This window comes from Pteropus alecto, unplaced genomic scaffold (assembly GCF_000325575.1).
Source record: "Pteropus alecto unplaced genomic scaffold, ASM32557v1 scaffold195, whole genome shotgun sequence".
Taxonomy (NCBI): Eukaryota; Metazoa; Chordata; class Mammalia; order Chiroptera; family Pteropodidae; genus Pteropus; species Pteropus alecto.
The window spans coordinates 1658909-1679288 of NW_006438073.1; the positions used below are offsets into that span (position 1 = coordinate 1658909).

The 20380-nt window shown below is 41.3% G+C and overlaps 1 protein-coding gene across 1 annotated transcript in view; it reads right to left on the reverse strand.

The window, feature by feature from the left end:
• The window catches only part of NOX3 (NADPH oxidase 3), a 55595-nt gene that overhangs the window by 25542 nt on the left and 9673 nt on the right, over positions 1–20380 (reverse strand). The window contains exons 5-10 of the mRNA XM_006915017.1: positions 19943–20088; positions 17256–17437; positions 13934–14063; positions 8916–9008; positions 6889–7142; positions 3362–3524 (exon numbers count right to left, since the gene is read on the reverse strand). Coding sequence (XP_006915079.1) covers positions 3362–3524; positions 6889–7142; positions 8916–9008; positions 13934–14063; positions 17256–17437; positions 19943–20088 — 968 coding nt within the window. The remainder of the gene's footprint in view (positions 1–3361; positions 3525–6888; positions 7143–8915; positions 9009–13933; positions 14064–17255; positions 17438–19942; positions 20089–20380) is intronic.

Here is a 20380-nt window from a genome sequence, read left to right on the forward strand (position 1 = left end):
TTCCAACAAACACAGAGTTGCTTTAAAACAGAGAAACTTCTTAAACTTTTTCTCATGCATGCAGACTCTAAGGGAGTGGATCTTAAGCGTAATTTCCAGCCGAAACTTTCAATACCATGACATCTCATTTGTTTTTCATAAAGGAGCTTTGACATAGAAATCAGAACCACATGCTCTTATCCTGACTCAGGATTTTTAGCCAGCTGGGTGACTTTGGACAAATCACTTCTCATCCTAAGTACAGATGCTGACTTTTCTTGCCATGTGCAATGCTAAGAGGTTAAGACCCCTCAAGTTATTTTGTAATTCTATGCTTTTAGCTTTTTTTTTTAAATCTCATGTACCATTTTCATTTTCAGCTGAATATTGACCCAATATTACCCTAAATATTTATGTTATAAAAAACACTGTTTTTTTTATTTCCAATTGTATAGATTCTGTGTTTTGGAATAGATAACAATGTCCCTATTTTGTAGTTTTGTGGTAACTGCTTAACCCTCTCACTGAAACAGCCTTGAGAAACCCCAAAAACGGAGCTCAGGAATAACAATGGAATAGTGAAGAAGCGGTATTAAGACTTTCGTGGGTTCCTATATGGACTTTAAGATTTTGTGGGTCTTAGGAGAATTTTTCCTCTCTATTTGTAGTAAAAGACGGGATGTATTATTTTAATTATAACGTTACTGAACAAATAGCCTTTTGGGTCAAATTAAAAAAATGCATTAACCTTAGTAACCTAGAGTCTTACAGAGAATTACACAGAAGCTATTTTTTTCATTCTTTTGGGCATATAGACATTTATTTACTCGCTGATTTAGTCCAAATTTGCAGTGTGCGTGCGTGCGTGTGTGTGTGTGTGTGTGTGTGTGTGTGTGTCGCATTATGAAGATGTCCAAAGCAGCCATGCTCAGGGAGCTCAGAGACTGCTAGGGGAAATAAGATATTTTGTGAACATGCATGGGGCGCGGAGGTGTTGAGAGGAGGATGAGATATTGTAGGTCTGGTCTGAGGAGAGGGATGGGCTTTTCCTGTCAGTGTGAGAGGGCCTGGCACGCAGTAGGTGCCAAATAAATATTCATTGAACGAATAAGTGAATGACATGCAGTCCATCATCATCAGGTCACAGGAAACGTCGTGTTTAGTGTAATGGAAACCACGAAGCAATGAGCCACCTCTCTAAGTGGGTTTTCTTGGAAGATGGCAAGAGAAAAGGAAAAGCTTAGGAGCACTGAGAAATCATCAGCCATAACAAGGCATTACCGTGGGGTCTAAAGATACAAATCAGTTGCCGTTTTGCTTGCTTTGTGCCATTGACCAAAGGTTTCTGTCACTTCAGAATTCACACGTTGGAGCCTGATCTCCAAGATGATGGTACTTGGTGGTGGGGTCTTTGGGAGGTGATTGGGTCACGCAGGTGGAACTCTTAAGAATGGGATCGGTGCCCTTATGGAAAAGACTTCTTGAGCTATCTATTTTTCCTCATTGAGCTACCAACTGCATACCGATAAATGTGACTCTCGCTGATTAAACAGAAAAAGACTCTAAGGAGCTACCTTGTACCTTTAGACTGTGGATGATGAGAAGTTCTAGCTAGAAGATGGATATATATAGACCAGGAAGCAGGCTCTCATTAGACACCAGTTCAGCCAGCACATTGATCCCAGACTTCCAGCATCCGGGACTGGAGAAATAAATTTCTGCTATTTATAAGCCACCCAATCTATGGCACTTTGGGATGGCAGCCCAAATGGGCTCTGACGCTTTGTTAAACTTATTGTGGTACAGAAGAAAGGAGATGGGCTTTAGCACAAGAAGAATCTGGATTCAAACTCGCATTCTTAACATTTACTCGCTCTCTGTGCTTCAGGTTCCTGTTGGGTGTGGACTCCTATTTCTCCATCGTGTGGATCATGAAACCCAGCTCTGAGAGGTGAACTGATTCACTCAAGGTGATGTTTCTAGTGAGAGCGAAGCCAGGCTGAGGTGGATTCTCTGACCAGCGATCCCACAGTAGAATGGTGGGCGTCACGTCTACTGTGGGTCACGTCAAGGCAAGAGCCAGAGGGGCCTGAGTTGGAATCCTGATTCTGCCTTTTATCACCCATGAATTTTCAGGAAAGTCACTTTAGTCTTTCTAAGCTTCAGGTTTCTCATGTGGAAAACAGGTCTCGTATTATCTACTTTTGTAAGACTATTAGAAAGATGACAATATTCAAGCGAGAAAATGTATGCCAAGCACCGGTCACTTGGAAACTCATGAAACGATAGCAAACTTTACTCGTACTCCTTAGTTGGGGAGCTCGACTTTAGAGACGTCCTGGTCTGGCATCATTGCCAGTGCCTCACCGGGTGCTGCCCCTCAATAAACATTACATGAAGAGAGGCTCTGTGGCTAAAGAAGCTGGGGAGGGGTGAATGAAGCAAACCGAAGGAGGTTCGTTCCTACAGAACTTATTTAATATGCTAATGGATGATGGGACTCTTCTAGGGTTGGATTTGCAGTAGCGTTTCTGAAGTTCATTTGACGACAGAATTCTCTTCAGTGGACAATATCATATGACTGACGTTCCATAGAACACACACTGAGACACGGCGATCTGGTCAAGCATCTATCTTTAATAAGTGAGGAAACTGCAGCTAAAGTGTCAACCGGAGGAAAAGTGGCAGAATCGGGACCAGAACCAGGCTTGTCTGACATCCTGGGTCCTCCCGAGTCAACACCATTCTGTGTCAGCAAGGCTCCCTTTCTCCTGTGCTCTAGGGTCTGCTGCTGGTCCTAGGAGGGTTGAAGTAGGGCCCAGAGCCCCTGAATAGGACAAAGGAAGGAAGGCAACTATGGAGGATCTATCAGAGAACATACCAGAAATGACAAAAGGGAGATTTGGAGCTGGATGGCAAACAACACCAAGTAAGCATGCCGATGAGTCCCAGTTACGGTATTTTTACTTCTCATTAAGACCCTGAGTCCATGAGTTAAAGATATTGAATTTTACACCTGCCACCAGAGTATCAAGCTAAAGAGACTAAGGAAAAGGCCTTGTGTTAATATTACTAACTGCAGCCCAGTCACATAGTCATTTGCAGCCTTGTCCATATTTTACCGACATGAGCAATTACTTGTCCTGTAATGGCAATGAAGCAATAAAATTTATGTCTTGTCATCTTTAACAAGATTAGACATAACCCTTCTCATAAATGTAATACCGAATGGAGATTTTTAAGAACATAAGTATAGTTAAGGATCCTTGAGTTTATCCCTCATAGTTAATTAAAATCCTCCCCAAGAATTGGCAGATGATAGATAGAAGGATGTTGAGCCTTTTAATCCGTGGAAGGGCGAGCTAATGATTTTTTTCCATACCTTGTTCAGCTTCGGCTGGGTTTGTGACTCACAACATTTGTACCATATAGATTTCAGAAGAGCGGCGAAGGGGGTGACCCCGATTCCTGCAGCGATGCACATGCTCACTGGATAGTGAAACACATCCATCAGCGTGGCTCCAAATGGCCCGTCCACTGCCAGCCTGTAATGACAAAGCCCAGTCTGCATGGCGTCCGAACCACTGCTTTTGGAAGCAAAACCATCCTAAACCAGTGCTTTTTAGGGGATGTGTTTGCAAATGTGTGCAGGGAGGTCATCTCTGTGCTGGAGAAAACCTCATTTGGAGAGTGTGGACTCTGCGTAAGGCTATAGGGGCCGCCTCATGGGGAGACAACCAAGCAGTCTGGCCCAGGTGCCATTCACGGAAGGGCAAGGCCTGACTTCTCTAGCTTGAGCTCACGCCTCTTCCATGGGGCACCCTCTTTTTACAGTTTTTAGAAGATTGTTGTGGCTCCAGGTAGAAGAGGCCGTTTCTTTCCTTTTTTTAAATAGCTGCCGTCAGAGAAATGAAGCAGAAGCATCAGGAGGTTTAGAAGGCTTATCTGTTCTTTTTCTGGTGTACTCTCTCCTGTATTTATTTATTCAGTCCCACCCTTTGGTACTGTATATTTATATAATTTTAGCCTAAAAGAAGCCATTTGTTTGGAATAAACAAAAAATTTTGAGATAACTTGTCAGCTACGTGCAATTTCTACAACTTGTCATTTTCGCTTATGCAAACTCAAAATCTGCCAGGGGTGGCGCTAATGTTTTATCTTTGCTTAGCAATTTTATTTTTATAAGGAAAAAAAAACGCATTCGGTGAATAAACGTGATTGTCTTTAACATGATCCCGAATGGATAATACTTCATTTCTCATGACCAGTCTCCACACTGGCTATTCTTTCATTTCCTAAAACACACAGCACCCCATTCTGCCACCGGGCCTTTGCACATGACAATCTCAGTAATCACTTGGGAAGCCCTGCCCCAACGTCTTCCCTATTCCCTTACTCGGTTAATAGTTTCCTTCGCATCAGGTTGTAGCCCAATCATCATGGCCCTGGGAAGCCTTCGTGGACCCTCAGACTAGGTTAAATCCCCCTTTATATAATTTACAGCATCACGTACCTCTCCTCTGGAGTCTTCCCCACAGTTATAATTTTGCACTTGTTTTGGAGTGTGTGTGTGTGTGTGTGTGTGTGATTTGCTTTGTGTCTGTCTTTGCTCACCACTGTATCCCAGTGCCTCCCATGCTCCGAGGCACAGAGTTGATCAAGAACAGTTTGTTGAATAAATTGTAAAGGGAACATTTAAAATATTTCAGTCAGCAGAATGTATTAAAAAACCTCAACTATTCCAAAAGCACACATTTACATACGAACAAAGATATGCTAATTAAAAGGGTTCTAAGTTATTCATCACCATTCCCTAAGGGGCATCTGTTGCAGGCACCCCAGGTTGGCCCATTTGGGCTCACGATGTGTCATGAAAGTTCAATTGGGTGGATTTAAAAATATTCCATATGCCAGGCCTCCTAATAATTCAAATGAACTCTCCTCAAGTTAATCTTAATTAATAGGGCTTTATTACATATTGATATATGGAAATGGAAGAATAAAAATAAAAGGTTATTAACCAGAAAGGGTTAGTATCTCAGCCCACTGCAGATTATTTTATAATTAGATAAGGGGAATTGAGAGAGAAAAAAATGAAACTGTCCATGGATTAAAATGGCTTATTGTTAATTGTTTTTATAATTAGTCATATTTGGGATTTATTTGACACTGATGTGGAAAGATAACTCGAGGAAGAATTGTGTCATTTAAGCCACAGAAATACATAATAAACAAATTTCTGCATAATTAGAATGCAGAGTCTCAGCTGGAAGTGGCAAGAGAAAATATTTAGTCCAACTTCCCTGCTAATCTGGTCACCCTTCCTTCCACATCCCAGGTCGCTGGCGTTTTTGGATGTTAACTTGCATTTAGGGACAGCTCTAAGTAGTAGAGAATTTTCTCGCTTCTCTCTGAATTCTGACCATCACCTGCCCAGCGTCCACGTCACGCTGTTTCTGGTAAAGTTTTCTAAAAGAGCTCACGTCCTCTCCCTTTTCCTGGGCTCGGAGGAAAGTGTTTCCTTCCTCTTACCCAGGTTCATTTCTCTTCCAGGATCCTCAGTCACCATGGCATCTCCACGATGCCTGAACTGGATTACGTTTTTTTTTCTGGATCCAAAGCAGTGAACACGTATTGTGCTCTCTCCAGTGGGTTTGGTTTAATTCAAAAGTAAAACAATGTTGAGACATAAAATCATCCAAGGAAGTCCAATAAAATTCTGATTCTTCATGTGTTGAAGATTTAAACAAATTCTAGGGTTTCTTTCTTTCTTTTCTTTTTTTTATTTTGGTTTTACTGCTAATGTGTGCTGGCACATATATAAAGACAGAGGTCAAATGAATCGAATAAGTGAATAAATATTTATTCATTTGATAAATATTTATCGAGTGCCAACTGAGAGCTAGGGCCCGTTCTAGGCACTGAGGACACGAAGACGGACCAAACAGTCCCTTTTCTCATGGAACTTGCATTCTAGTGCAGACCGATAGATGGTAAACAAAGAAACAAGCAGGTGTTTCGTGTGTCAGGTGGTGAGAAGTACCATGAAGAAGACTAAAGCAGGGCCCAGGGCCATGTGACCCCCTCGGGAGTTGTTGTTTCAGATGAGGCGGGAAGGAAAGGCTTTACTAGAAGGAGATGCTTGAGCCGAGACCTGGGGGACGGAGGGGAGCAGTCAAGCAGAGATCTGAGGGGGAGCTTCCCAGGTGGAGGGAACAGCAGTGGCAAAGGCACTGAGGAGAGTGTGCTTGGTGTGGCAGAATGCATACGCGCATGCGGGATTGACTGAATGAAGGACACCACTAGCTGTTCTGACTCTCGGATCCTTTTGTCATCTTATGAGCTTCATTCTGTAAGTGTTCAGCTCTTTCTCCAGTGTGTGGGGCCTGCCAGATGCACTCTGACCATGAAATATCTTTCTTATAAAGACCAAACTTTACAAATATAAAGACCTCAGACTAACAACAAAAAGTTCACAGGACTGTCTTACTCATCGCAGGCTGTATGTAATCAGCCGAGCGACGTTTTGGAACTGGGGGAGCAAAATTCTCCTTTTCTCTGACTCATCGTCCGCCTTTGTTGAACATTCTTTTTTATTTTTATTCATTTTTTAACTTTTTTTAAAAGAAATATGCTTGCTTCCACTGGAAAGTTACTAAATTACGGTTAACCCTTGGACAACGTGGAGATTAGGGGCACTGGACCTGCGCAGTTGAAAAATCCAGAATTTTTTGCTCTCTCAAAACTTAAGGACGATAATTTTTATATGGATTCCCAGATTTAAAACATGGACTCAAACTGACCACTGAGAATAAAGATGTTGCTCAATGCGGTAGCAGGTGGATGCACTAAAATGCTGGACTTTAGAAAATATTCTGACTTATTCAGAGAAAAGGAATGGGATCCAACCTTGGCCGGCTCCGGGACTCCTCGGGGGCCTGTCCGTCGGCGCCAAAGGCCTCACACAAAGCCCGCGTCCAGTCTCCCGCCGCCCGGACGTGCACGCTGAAGAAGTCCTCCTCGGGCGCGGAGGTCAGGGTGAACGGGTGCCACTGCAGCGAGGAGATGGCCGGGCACTGGATCAGGACGTACTGACCTGGCGCCATGGCGAAGCTGCGCTTCTTCATGTGAAGCTCTAGGACCCCGGACGGGTGGCTGACCACCTAGATCGGGGCAAGGGACTGGTTGGTCTTTTTGCTCAGATCGAGGAATAAGAAAATAGCCTTCGTTCCAGCAAAGGTTTTTCTTTTTTATTTTTTTCAATCAGTTTTTCGAGGTATAATTTACATGTACCATTCGTTTCGAGCCATCACTTTCATGCCTGGATTGACAATTCCAGCATGAATGAAGTTGATCTCCTTTACTGTGATATCTGAAATTTGGGTAGCTACCTCCAGGTGCAATGGCTTTACGTCTCAAATGGCCAAATTTCCTTTTCCGCAGTTAAGCAGACCCAAGGGAACATAAGCTAGACTATCACGCATTGCACTTAATTATGCCTAAAATTATTAAAATAGTCACAGTTTTATAATTTTCAATTTTAAATGATATGCATCTTTTCTCAATCTTTTGTAAATTAACTCTGGTTAATTTCTTCATTTTAAGTGGAAAACAACCTTCAAACTCACTCTGGCGATGTGTTTGTTTTATTTTTAGTCAAGTCTCGTCCAGTCTCCCGCCTATTCTCTGAGTTTTAGATACACGAAGCACCATGCAAAAGCTCTTATCACGTTTATAAGAAATTTATAACCTGCTACTTAACAGAGGGAAAGAATTAATTTCCCTTCTTAGATTTCCATCTTGTTTTCTGAAAAGTCTCTCCAGGCCCCCATGTCTTTTTTTTTTTGGTGGCAAGAGGGATAAGGAGGAATAAGGGAACATCATCCAGTGTCAAGATTCCGTGACAGTATTATTCCATACAAAAGAGAATTTCACCACATTTTAATTCATTAGTTCTGTTTCTTCTCTCCCTACCGATATTCTTTCGGATTCTGCTGTTAAATTGTCTCCCTAGTAACAGCTCTAGCAGATTTCTCGAAGTTATACTGTCTAGCTTTTGATACAGCCTCATCGCCTTTGGTGCTTAACTTAAAAACAGCAACATAGAAAAAGCTTAAAACAGAAATATGAAGCAATTCTATGCATCCACTTTCATGAAGATAGTTAAAGAGAAAGTATTCTGTTACTATCCTATGAACAAATCGGTATAGATTTGGTTAGTAGAGAATTTCTTCTCACATTCAAAAAACTGGAGAGGGGTGAGTATTGGGTACTTTTCCAGTTTCTTAGACATGTCTTCTGGGTTTATCAGCTCATATCTTCCTCCAGCATGAGATGAATATTGGAGAGCTGTGAGGAGGGATATCCAGATTGAAAAGATGCCACCACAGGCACTGATTTGCTAGGGTGGAACTCCTGGTATGTCCTTCATCTCTATTTTGAACCCCACAGCAGCCCCCTCTCGCTCTGAACCTGAGGGTGACTGTTTCCCCATCTTCTGTTCAGTAATTCTGGGGAGATGCGTGTATGGGCTGGAAAAGGCATGCATATTATTTGCGTGTTTGCAGAATCCGTGTCTTTATGTGGCGAAGGAAGCGATTATGCCCTAAGTTGCTATGACTGATGTAAAGCATACTTGATCCCCCTGCCTGTTTTCCCCTGGAGAGAAACTGAAATAGAGAGAAATACAGATGACTCGCGTGCTGCACCATAATCTTTATCAGAATTCTGTGGACTGGTCTGGAGCCCCAAACCCTGCCTTCAGTAAAATTAGTCACACTAAAAGATGCTCAGGATGCAAGCAATTATTAGAACAGAAGATAAGCCTCTAAATTACAGACAGGTCTGCAATAAAAATGGCAAATTAGAAACTTGGGCTAATAAAAAATTTTCACCTACGCTCAGGCTTTTATTCCGATATAAAACTACATGCATACCTTGGTAATGACGACTTCTTGTTGAAATCGCCAGAACCTAATCACCCTTTCACATGCATACAAGACCACAGGGCCTAAAACCCATTTCCAAGCCTGCAAAGAGAGAGGAAGAGAAAACAAAAACAGAATCTAAATATGTTCAGTCTGAACCAAATCAACATATAACATGATGGGGTTTAGACATTTCTCTTTAATTCTGGGCCACTTATCCACAACAAAGATGTCTCCTTGTATTAAATACTATAACATGTAATTATTTCTTGATGTCTACGAGCTTATTTAAGAGATTAAACTCTTCTGTATTGGTTTTTATGCTGACTTGATCAATGATGCCTTTATGTAATTAGAAATAATTGAATTTGCAAAGAAATAAGAAAGCAGATTGATGTTTATGTTACATTTGATAGGGTCATAAATGCTCTCGAACTCAGCCAAAGTCAAGGCTTAGAAAGCTATGTTACTGAGTCAACATAGGATATGGAAAATTAAATAGAAACATTTTGGTTAGTAGTTTTCGGGGGCCAACAATGCGTCACAACTTGGGGGTCTGCCTGAAGAAACACCTACACCCACACTCACATTCGCACACGCAACCAATGTCATCCAGAATAAAATATAAAGTTAGTTTATCAGCATTTTAAATCTCGGTTTACAGAATCACAGCAAAAACCTCAACAATTGTCTGGAGCTTTGTGACAGTGAACATTTCTATTCTTACTGAAGCCCATCCTATACGCTAATCTCTTCTGAATATAATCTGCATTGTGGATGACCCGTTTACCAGCAGGCTACTCCTATATCGGGTGTTGGGTGCCACAGAAAGTGTCTTCTTCCCCTAAAAGTGAAGGGATGGAAACAAAAACTTTAAAGATTTATACTAGGTCTCATACCAAACACCCCTATGAGGCATATGGTAGTCTTTCTATTTTAAAGAAGAGGAAACTAAGGCTCAGCAAGATCAAATTGTCCCGAGTCACAAAAGCCAAAAGATGCACAGTCAAGACGGGAATGTGCCTGACCATGCAGGCTGTGCTTTTTCCAGGACCCCGGTACCTCCCGTGTGCATTTACCACGTAATCACACTTCTTCTCGTCCAGCACTGACGTTGGTGCTGACACTTGTTTTACAAAACGTCAGAGACTTACTAATTCATTGAATTTCAGGATGTGAAGGGTTCTCAGAAATCTAGTCTAATTTTGCATTTATGGAATTAAAAAGCAGATGTTCTAGGAATGGGTATGAGAGACAGAGCTAGAACACAGAGAGCCAGGACCAGAACACAACCCTTTTGATAATTTTCCTAAATTCCCTCCCTGGTATTCTGAATTCACCACAACCCTACTCCTCGTGCACTTACTATCTTGGGAGCAGGAGGACACCTCGTTCTTTTGAACTGAGACAGTCACAAAGTCCTCACCGGTGGACTCACCAGCTTCCACGTGTATAACTCCCTCCCAGGCTGTCCTGCTGTCTTTTCTGTTGACAGGTCACAAGCCTTCTGTATGATTTTTCCTTCTATTATATTTCTTGTTCTGATTTCTCTTTTGTTTATTTCTCAGTGGTACCTCTTCTCACCCACATCAGCCTTCTCTGCTTTTTCCCTGGGAGCCTCTTGTTTACCTGATGAAGGCTTGATTCACGCAGGCAACACAAAGCAATTTGATCCACCTATTGTTTTCTATCTCAGTGGGGTTTCAGCGATGTGTTCAGAACAGCAGAAGGAAGAACACCTTTGTCCACCTCTGCTGAGGGTGAGGTGGTGATGGTGAGCAGAGCAAGGGAAAAGACAGGAAGGGCTAGCCTCGAAGGATGGGGTCAGACCTAGGCAATGCATCCTTAGGTCGCTTACGCTCAAATGAACCAAAAAGCATTTCGACAATTGGTCTGGATATTTACAGAAATGATAGCAAGAAGGCAATTCTTTCCGCATCAGTTTAGACAGGTATTTGCAAAAACATTCACATAGTTTCTATGTATTTTTACAAATTACCTTCCACGATCATTTTACAAAGTTTCCGACATCGCAGGCTTCATTTGGGCGGTGTCAAATCAGTCATGGTCTCTGATTTTTTCATGTTGATAAAATGGGATGGATTATTTTTCTTCGTACGGTTTGTCAGGAAGGAGAATGTAAGCTATTAATCCCTGGCTCTGTCTTTAGTATATAAATTGCTCTAGGAGGAGCAAACCTGATTTAGGTCCACTGTGATACTCCTGGAACCCCTGGAATTTAGGGAGTGAGGGAGGGGTATGGCCAGAGGTGAATCTTAGAAGGTTATCCTCATAGCGATGACCAGGATAAACAAGACCGAGTGAAGACAAGGAGGCCATGGCCCAGAGGCCATGGCGGCGAGTAGAGTCTGAGCTGAGTCTCAGACGCCTGGTCTTGGTCTTGGGCTTACCATCCCTTATCCTATGCCTTCGGGCAATTCTTGAGCCTTTTTATGTTCAGATTTTCTGTTTGTAAACTGAGTTGGAAGAAATTATTATTTTGGTTCTTTCCAAGCTCTTAAATGTCTTATTTTATTCAGAGAGATAATGTTGGGGAGACGTATCATAGATCGCAGCAGAAAGCTGACAAAATGAGGGGTGAGAGAAGGTCGGAGACTCGGAATGAATGTTGGATGGCGTAGAGATGAAAGTTCATGGTCGTGGAGTTAGAAGCTCTGGTTTCTTGATAAGGCTTTGCTGGGAATGCCCTTCATGACCACAGGTAAGAAATTAAAATTCCTTGGGCCTCAATTTCTCCATCTAGTAAATAAAAGGGCTAGACTATTGGTTATCTATGTTTCTTTAAAGCTATAATACTCTGTGGATTTTTAGCTTTATTTTCTCTTCTCCAAAAAATACTCAAAAAGTCACGGTACAATGAGTATTTTATGACAGAAATAAAACTACGTTGATTTAAAAGCTGCAGTAATGAAACTTGTTTCCCCCACTTTCACTCCTGGTTTTTCGTTCCTACCAGAAAAGAAGGACATGCTGGCTTTGATTTTATTTTATGTGTGAGTTTATGAATGGCCTCTTTTTTTTTTTTCTAGACAATAAAATTTCCAGGGGCAGGAACCATGTCTCTGAATCCTGTGTCTAGTACAACTCCAAGCATATAATAGCCACCTGGAAAAAAGTTTGCTGAATTGACTCAACCTCAGTTAAAACTTTCCCTATACCGTTGACATCATTCCCTAATAATTTAAAAAGCATCAGCCTTATCATTATTATTATTTATTATTACTTATTGATGTCATAGTTAAATGAAATAAGGTGCTTCTTTGGCTAAGGAAGACTAGGTATCTTTTGAAAATAAGTTGCATGAACAATTCTAGAATCTGGAGTCTTGTATGCGACTGTGAGTTTCAGGATACAAGGGGCAGAGAGACAAGTGGGGTAGAATGGACTGCAAGGTATAATTGGTTCCTCTGATCAGTTCGGTTCCTGTGAGGTGATGCGCAAAACATTCTCCATCCTAACACAGGGAGCAGTCTGCTGCAGGTGCATTGACAAACATTCTACTGATGAAAGTGCTATGAAAATGCATCGAGTTAAGGGAGGCACAGAGGAAGGGATGGAGTCCTGCAGAGACCCCTGCGTGCAGTGCAGCGAAGCGCAGGGACCCTTCCTTGTCCTTGGATTCCTTCTGGATTCGGTGTCCATGAGACACATCGGAGAGAAAGTTGTACATTCAGCCACGCGGTAATTGCACAGCCCACACACGCTTTGCATCAGGATCCATTAGAAATAATGGGAAAGAGTGACAACATGAGTTTGGGTGTGCAAGGAGGTGTAGCCCGGGAGAGTTGAAGAGATGGGTCAGCTCCTCTGTTTTAATGATAATTAATGTCAGCATATGCTGCTGTTGGGAGCAGGCTCTAGTCTGTATTCATGAGGTGTGGGAGGGTATTGATTTTTTTATGGAGACGCTGTAGCTGAAAATTTTAGAGAGGCATTTGTACTGCCCATTAATATGCGGGCTGGGTAGTGGCTACTGATAGTTGAATTTAAGACAGAGACAATCTATATTGGCCATTAAAAGAAGCACAGTCTAATGGGCACATCTATTCTAGTTTGCTCAGCTTTAAACATTCTTCCGAGCAGTTTTCACCCTTAAAACCCAGTGCTTAATTTAATATATTTGAAAATTTTACAAAAAGTCAATCGTTTTATTCTTCATAAGTTGACGACTTAATTTCCTAAATCCCCACCATTTATATACGATTATCCCATTTTTATGACTCCTTTTTTTGGAAGGGGGAGGGCACTTGTTTTCTTCTATTTTAATCTGCATCTTCATTTTCTTTTTACATGCATCACCTAGCTGTCCCAAGGTTTGTATTGTTCTAAGGCACCTGAGGAGACCTGGAGGACTAGTATGTCTGTTTACCTGTGCCACCAGCGGTAATGAGCACCACATACCCAGGAAATCTTTCTTTCGAGATCTTGTGGATATTATCATCTACTCTAATTTATTAAGTCTCTCTCTGGCTACCATGGTCATGATTTCAGTTCTGGGAGCTTAATTAGAACAGGAAGTAAATGCCTTTAACACCCCATTTTTTTTTTTCTCATTTGAAAAGCTATGGAAAGAAAGAAGGCAGGCTTAGAAAGAGGGCATGATTCTCATGTGGTTGTTGCTTGACATTCGTTTGAGAAGTGATGCTATTCATTCTCAGAATGGAGAAGGGGGACAGGGAACGGAGCTTGCTGAGAGCAGAGGGTGGCAAGCCACCAGCTTTCTAATTCCTCTAGAGACATCATTGTGCTTGCGGGCTATGAATCCCCACAATACCAGACGTCCATATTTAAATGCAAGTAGAACACATTTCAACATGGACAGAGTGCTTTTGGCAGTAAACCTTTTAAAAAATTATCCATAACTTGATTTCTCCATTAGCACACTTAATAAAGAGTTGGCTTTGTCTAGTGGTGATGTGGGCTGCTCTTTTCTCAAGGATATAAAAGCCCTAGCTATTTTAACTATGGAGACAGCTATTTTAAAAAGCTCCCGGGTTTATTCTTACCGAAGGCTCCTTGCCAGAAAATTGAGGCACGGGGCACTGGGCAGCTGCCTTCCATTCTGCATAGTGGTCTCTACAGAAGGTGATGTTGTGTAGCAAGAGGCTCTCAGGAGTTTGGCCTCGAACCATCCGCCTTGCCATTAAAAACAAAACAAAACAAAACCCAAATATTTAAAATTGATATTGTGCAGCCTTATGATACCACAGATATATATTCTACAGTGGATTCTTGAAAAACACTTGCACTGTCTTACAACGGGCTGTCATTCATTTCCCCTTAGCATCTTTAAAAATAGGAATTTAAGAAGCTTCGAGAAACTTTGAAGATCCCAGGAAAAAAGTGCCCCTCTGTGGTATCCTGTGTTAAATTGAAAGTGTCTATATTAGAGAATTCATAATGAAGGGAAATTGTTTGAACACATCCTTTTGTAGACTGTTGAATTTAATTAGGTTACATCTCGCCCTGATTGCTGATTTGGGCTAATTGGCTAACTTTGTACTATTTGGGTCTTTTGCAGATTTATTTAACTTTTATCCTTCTTGGTTTGTTTCTGAGCACCTAGAAATTTTCAAGTGAAGAAGTCAGAACAAGTGCCCTGTATAATGATATTTTTTCCCCCCAGTGACCACTGGCAGACTTAGTGTTTGACAGGTTCAAAATAGGTCAGGGTGAAGTGTGTCTTTCAGACTATATCGATGCATTTGAGAGTGAAAACGGAAGCCGGCCTTTGTGAACGAAACACTAGATCAAGAGTCCAGTAATTCTGCTGTGTTATATTTGTCATAAATGCAATACGGACTGACCTTTGACTAGTTGCTTTGGTACAAGTTGCTCGGTTTACGCATTGGTGCCCAGGCTGCTAAACATAAGCCATCCAGGTTTGTAATCGAGAAGTTACTCAATTCTTAGGTGGTTATGAATAAAATACATTGATTTGTTTTGGGGAAACATGGTCCTCACAGAAACTTTAACATCACAAGGCTCATGTCCTGGGAAGCCTGTGAGGTGACATGTTCCCTTTTGAGTCATGGGGTATGGGAGGAGGGAGCGTCAATGTCCTTGGAATCAGCCCAGGAAACTGGCATCTTGGCCTTTGTCCCAGTCTGTTTATGGAAGGCATCCAAACTTGATAAAAACTTGAGTCAGATGAGCAAAACTATCTCTGAATCTTCCATGAGCAAATGATGCCCAGACACAGAAAGGGTGAATAATAAAGGGAAGCCAAAGGAAAAGAATCTGTAAATTTTAACACCTTCATTCTCGGGATCTAGGCAACATTCCCTATATTACTAAAGAAACCTTAGAACATTCCACAAACGCAATATCTTTTTAAAAATTAACATTTTTTATGTCTTCATCTCTGCCATCCCATAATAGGAAGATTAGTGGGCTTTAACACATTCCAGTAATCCTACTTTACTTGGCATTTTGTATAGAATTTGCAAATTACTTTCTGCTGTAAACAGTAGCTGTAGAATACTTCAAGCTGGGAAGATTAAATGAGGCCCTTATCCTAAAATAAGCGTTTCAACTAAGTTAAAATGACTAAAAAATTTCATCTTATGAAATGTTATTTGAATATTAAAAAAATATCTCCAAGGAAGCACTGCCCATTGAAATCCTCTCGTGCTTCTACAGTGAAGGGGCGCGAAGGCAGAGGAGGTGGGATCAGGGGTGTGTGCACATAATTTTTGTGAAGAGACTTCTGGACACATGTAGATTATGAAGAGCTTCTCCAATATACTACAGGGGTTAACACCCCAGCACTGAGAGAAGAATCCTCAGAGGAAGAAGGAGCTGACAGTCTTTGGGGTGGAACACTTCGGACAGCACGCCATCCATCCCACCACCCCCAAGACACAAAAAGTCAGGGCGAGGGATCTATCACACTTTCAGAGGAGCCAGCTGCAGATATTTTAAAGCTAGAAGAGACTAGAAAGCCCTAGACAGGCAGGAGCAGCAGAAGTATGGTCCCCTTCTAGGACTAGGCAGCTGGGATGGAAGGAACATCTAGTGTGGGGGAGACTGGAGGAGGCAGCTGACTCCCTGAGGTGCAGACTCAGAAGAGCTACCATCTGGCCCTACATACGATGCACGGCCACCATGTCACGTGGTCTCTGTTGCCATGTGTTTGCTCTTCCAAGTCTGGGCGAACATGGCGCCCACCTCTGGTACCAGGCCCCTGGGTGCCCAGCAGCTGCCACGGCGGGAGAACGAGGTGCAGGAGAAGGTTTCTGCTGGTGCAGGAAGCAGAGGAAGGGCTGCTGGCAAGGCACGCAAGGTGGTTGCAACATCCCTGCTCATGTTTTTGGCAGGCGTTGAGGAATGTTTAATTCTCGAAAACGAAAACCCGTTCTTCAGGGCTTGTTATGAGTGAAGGTTTGGTTGGCTGAAGACTGGCATCCTAGGTCTCATGCTGCCATTTATTCATTCTGGGACCTTGAGTGAATCAGTGCACCCTCTGAATTTCCCCTTCCTCCTGACGAAATGGGACAACAGTACTGGCTCTGTTGGACAGGGCTGTTGTCGGGGTCAAATTGAGTATGCTTATAAATTTTCTTTGAAAGGAAGCACCAATTTATGAAATAATTGATATGGGACAAACTAGTTTATAGACATCAATTGATTAATTGGTCCAGACTATTTCATTCATAGTTAAAGAAAACATTATGTTTGAGAGTGTTGTGTGTCGGGTGCTAGTCTAGTTTCCTAATGAGGAGGAATGGCGTATCAGGTAGGTGTCGAATGCCAGAAGAGAATGTTATGGAAAGTTTGAGCAAAAAGGAATCCTAGAGGTCAGATGGGAAAACTAAGGTCCAGAGAATTTAAAGGGGTTGCACATCGTCACCCTGATGACCGGGGGCAGAGCCCAGGTCAGTCGGGCCATTTGACACGCTGTCCTCTCCCCCCACACTGAGAGTTTCCTACTGGATGAATCTGGTCAAGTGGAAGTGAAATCTGAGTGTCAAAAATATATATCCTGACTAATCCCATATAAATTGATTGTGGAAATAGGTTTTGAATGAAACCTAAATCTATTGTCATCAGGCTTCATTATAATTCCTGCATCTTATAAACATGTCAAGGCTCCCCAACAGAGTTAGCTAGAAAAAATAAAGATAGTACTTTGCTACCTTTGCTATGTATTTGCAGTATTACTGAAAGAGGTGCACTGTGAATTTGGCACAGTAAGTGTGCTTTTTCATGTGATCTATGTGTCCTTTAGTCCCTGCATTTAATGTTCTTCCATCCAAAGGGCTTTCTAAGATCATTTTGAGGTTCATAGAGATAAAATCTTACACACTGAGCACAGTATGGACTTACCCTGCCCCGTGGATAGCCAGACTGATAAAGAAGATGATGAAAATGTGGTGTGTGTACCAGAACAACTCATAGGAGGTCTGTCTAATGAACTCGGTGGAAGAGGTCACGATCAAGATTAAAGCCAGAGAAATCACCAGTCCAGTAATGCCTGCGATTGTCGTTAACAACTCAGTAGTTGGGTTCTAAAAGAAACAAACACCATGAATTAACATCTTAGTTCTAATTTTCCATTTGAGAACCAATACTTGAGAGTCCAAGCAAGGAGCAATTCAGAGTGTTCTATTCAGACACATATTAGCTTCAAAATGGTCCTCATACAACTTAAGAAGGGAGCTTCCTTGCCCATTAAAACCTCTCCCCCATCCGATGGTGGGCATTGGCTTTGTGATAATTTCATCAAATTCATTAATTACATTTTTCATTTGTATAAACCAAATTTCATGTCAAAGTTACTATGTTAAATTGAAATTAGGATGATATATGAAAATATATTTTAAGATTAATTACTGCAAAATAAATCTGAGTTTCGTTTTCCATTTTTAAGATAAAAATGTAGATCGCTCTGCTTAACTGCATTTTAACATTGATAAACACTTTTTTGGAGGTCTCTTAGAGGCATTCCAAATAAAGCAGCTGCACACTCTGTTCCTCTGGTAGTTAGTTATTCCTTGCCCTTGCTTCTTAATTGGAAGGACCATGACTTGCATTTCTTTCATGCCCCCTCAGGAGACTTGGCATAAGACTCTGTAATTCTTAGGTGATTGATAAAGATACAACTATTCTTATTTGGTAGACACATTGCCAAAAGGCCAGAATTCTGACCTAGGAGTTCAGGGGATGGTTAAATAGCCTTTTGGAATATGAATCACAAAGCATTTTGTTTTTATTGTGAGTTTCCCATATTCTTATCAAATCATTAGTATTCATACATTGTGTTATGTTAAGACGACCATGAGTTCAATAAACTCACACTGTATCTCTTGTCAGTAAAATCTCATTAATTTGGGTTGCTTTGAGATCTCCAGGTAATTTGGACAGAGATTTCTCCGATGTTTATTTTTCTTCATAGAGCAAACAGTGAAAATAAAATTGAAAAGGGCATGTCTAAAACATTTAAAAGATTTTTTTCAAGTGTACTCACACATTTTAGAAATCCACTTACATCATATAATGTGCTAATTTTAAATCACTGCTCTTCACTTATTAAAGCAAATCCCCAATTCCCATTTCTTGAACTTTACTTATGGACTGGTTCGAGTTGCAATGTATCCTCTAGAATAATCCCACTGCATCTATTTAGAAATACTCTATAAAGTACACTTTGTATTACTGATTCTCATCCTTCTTCCAAATACCCCCAAATTAGAGAGTTTCTTGGATTTAATTAGTACCTATAGAGTATAGTGCCTCTAAAATTTCGAAATAATTATATTGGAAGTAGCTTAATCATCTTGCGAAATTGCTTTCAAAGTAGTTACAATAAATGTTATTTTCAATATAGTCTCTTCAAAATGTTGAGATTTATTCTTGGGTGTGTGTAGCAGTGAACCTTCTAGAGTCTCAGTGGGGAAAACGGTTAACCCCAGGAGGTGCTCAGATAAAAGCTGCAGCTCAATGAGTGCACCAAAGGCATTCCCCACAGGCTTAGGGTGTCTGTCCTTTTTGATTTATAACTGAGAAACCTGTGTTGTTAATTGTCGTCAGGTAAAAAAAAAATGTAGCTCTACTTGGTCAATGGCCTGATATTGGAAATCATCTTAGGATAATTAGGGGACATGACATGGAAGAATTTCCCTTGAATTTTGCTTCTTCAAATAAGTCTGCGTGGGTAAAACAGTCATTTAAAGATATGGCCCAGATGGTAATGAGGAGATTTCCATTTCTGCAGTGTATTGTCTTAGGACTCTTGGGGCGAGATAGATTTTTTTTAAACCTGGTTAATATTTTGGATGCATATTCCAATGTGGCTGTACGCGGTCTTCCTAGATCAACCAGGAAGAAAGAGCTGGGGGTAAATTAAACAAGAGGAATGACTTCATCTCTATAGGTGGATTTCTCTGGCTAGATGTTTGGCTTTCTTTCTGTTTCCCACTTGTGCTGCTGCTCTGTGCACACAGGCAATTAGCATTAATGATGTCACTAGCCATGCAGGTCTCATTACGAAATTAGCTACTTTGCCCAGCATCTGATTTGGCAAACCAGCTAGTCACATGCGTGCCAAAATGTGACACAGGAGAAGAGATCCGGAAAGCAATTTGCAAATTGAGAATGAAGACATCTAATTTATAATGCCTGGATTTAGATGGCACTTCACATTCTTTATGGTTCTAATATCAGTGAAAAAAAAAATCTAATCATGAGACGCTTTTAAAATTTAAAATATTAGGGATTGAACAGGTTACTGCATTTTCCGTTTAGGTTTATTTATTTATTTATTTATGCTATAAACGAATTAAGAGGCATCGATTTTTCTCCTTGCTCATAACCTCTTAGCAACATTTACGGCAGGAAAAAAAATAACTTTTCGTTTTACAAGGTGAAACTGATGTTAACATTTGGGAGAAATTTCTCATCTCGAGCCTCTTTTATTAAACGCTTTTGAAACACAGTGCTCCTGATTGTTAAAGGGATTGAAAAAGGAAGGCTTTTTCAGATGGGAAAGGAGGTAGCAAGCAAGAAGAACTCACTGCGTGGAAGGCCCGGATGGGGTTGAGGTAGCTCTCATTTGGGGCATCGCCGAGTTGGGAAAGGGCAGCCCGAAGTCCCTCCGTTTCCGCTGATCGGCTCAGGTGGTAGCGCTCCAGGTTGCACAAATGCGCCACAATGTGGATGGCTACGGATTGGAGAGACGAGACGCGCACCGTATACATTTCCTCCTTTGTAGTTACTCAAAAACACAAGGCCTATAGGGTCAGGTTTCTCCCTTACGGTCTCTATAATTTCGAAGGAAGAGCGAAGTATGCCCGCACCTGTCCCAGTGTCTTCAATGGAGTGTATCAAATACTTCCGAAGATATTGTATGATTTTCCACATTCATATTAATTATATTAAGAAATAAAGGAAATCTCAATTCACCTTTATTTAATTATAAACATGATCCTTCTGGAAGTGGACTAGGTATTATC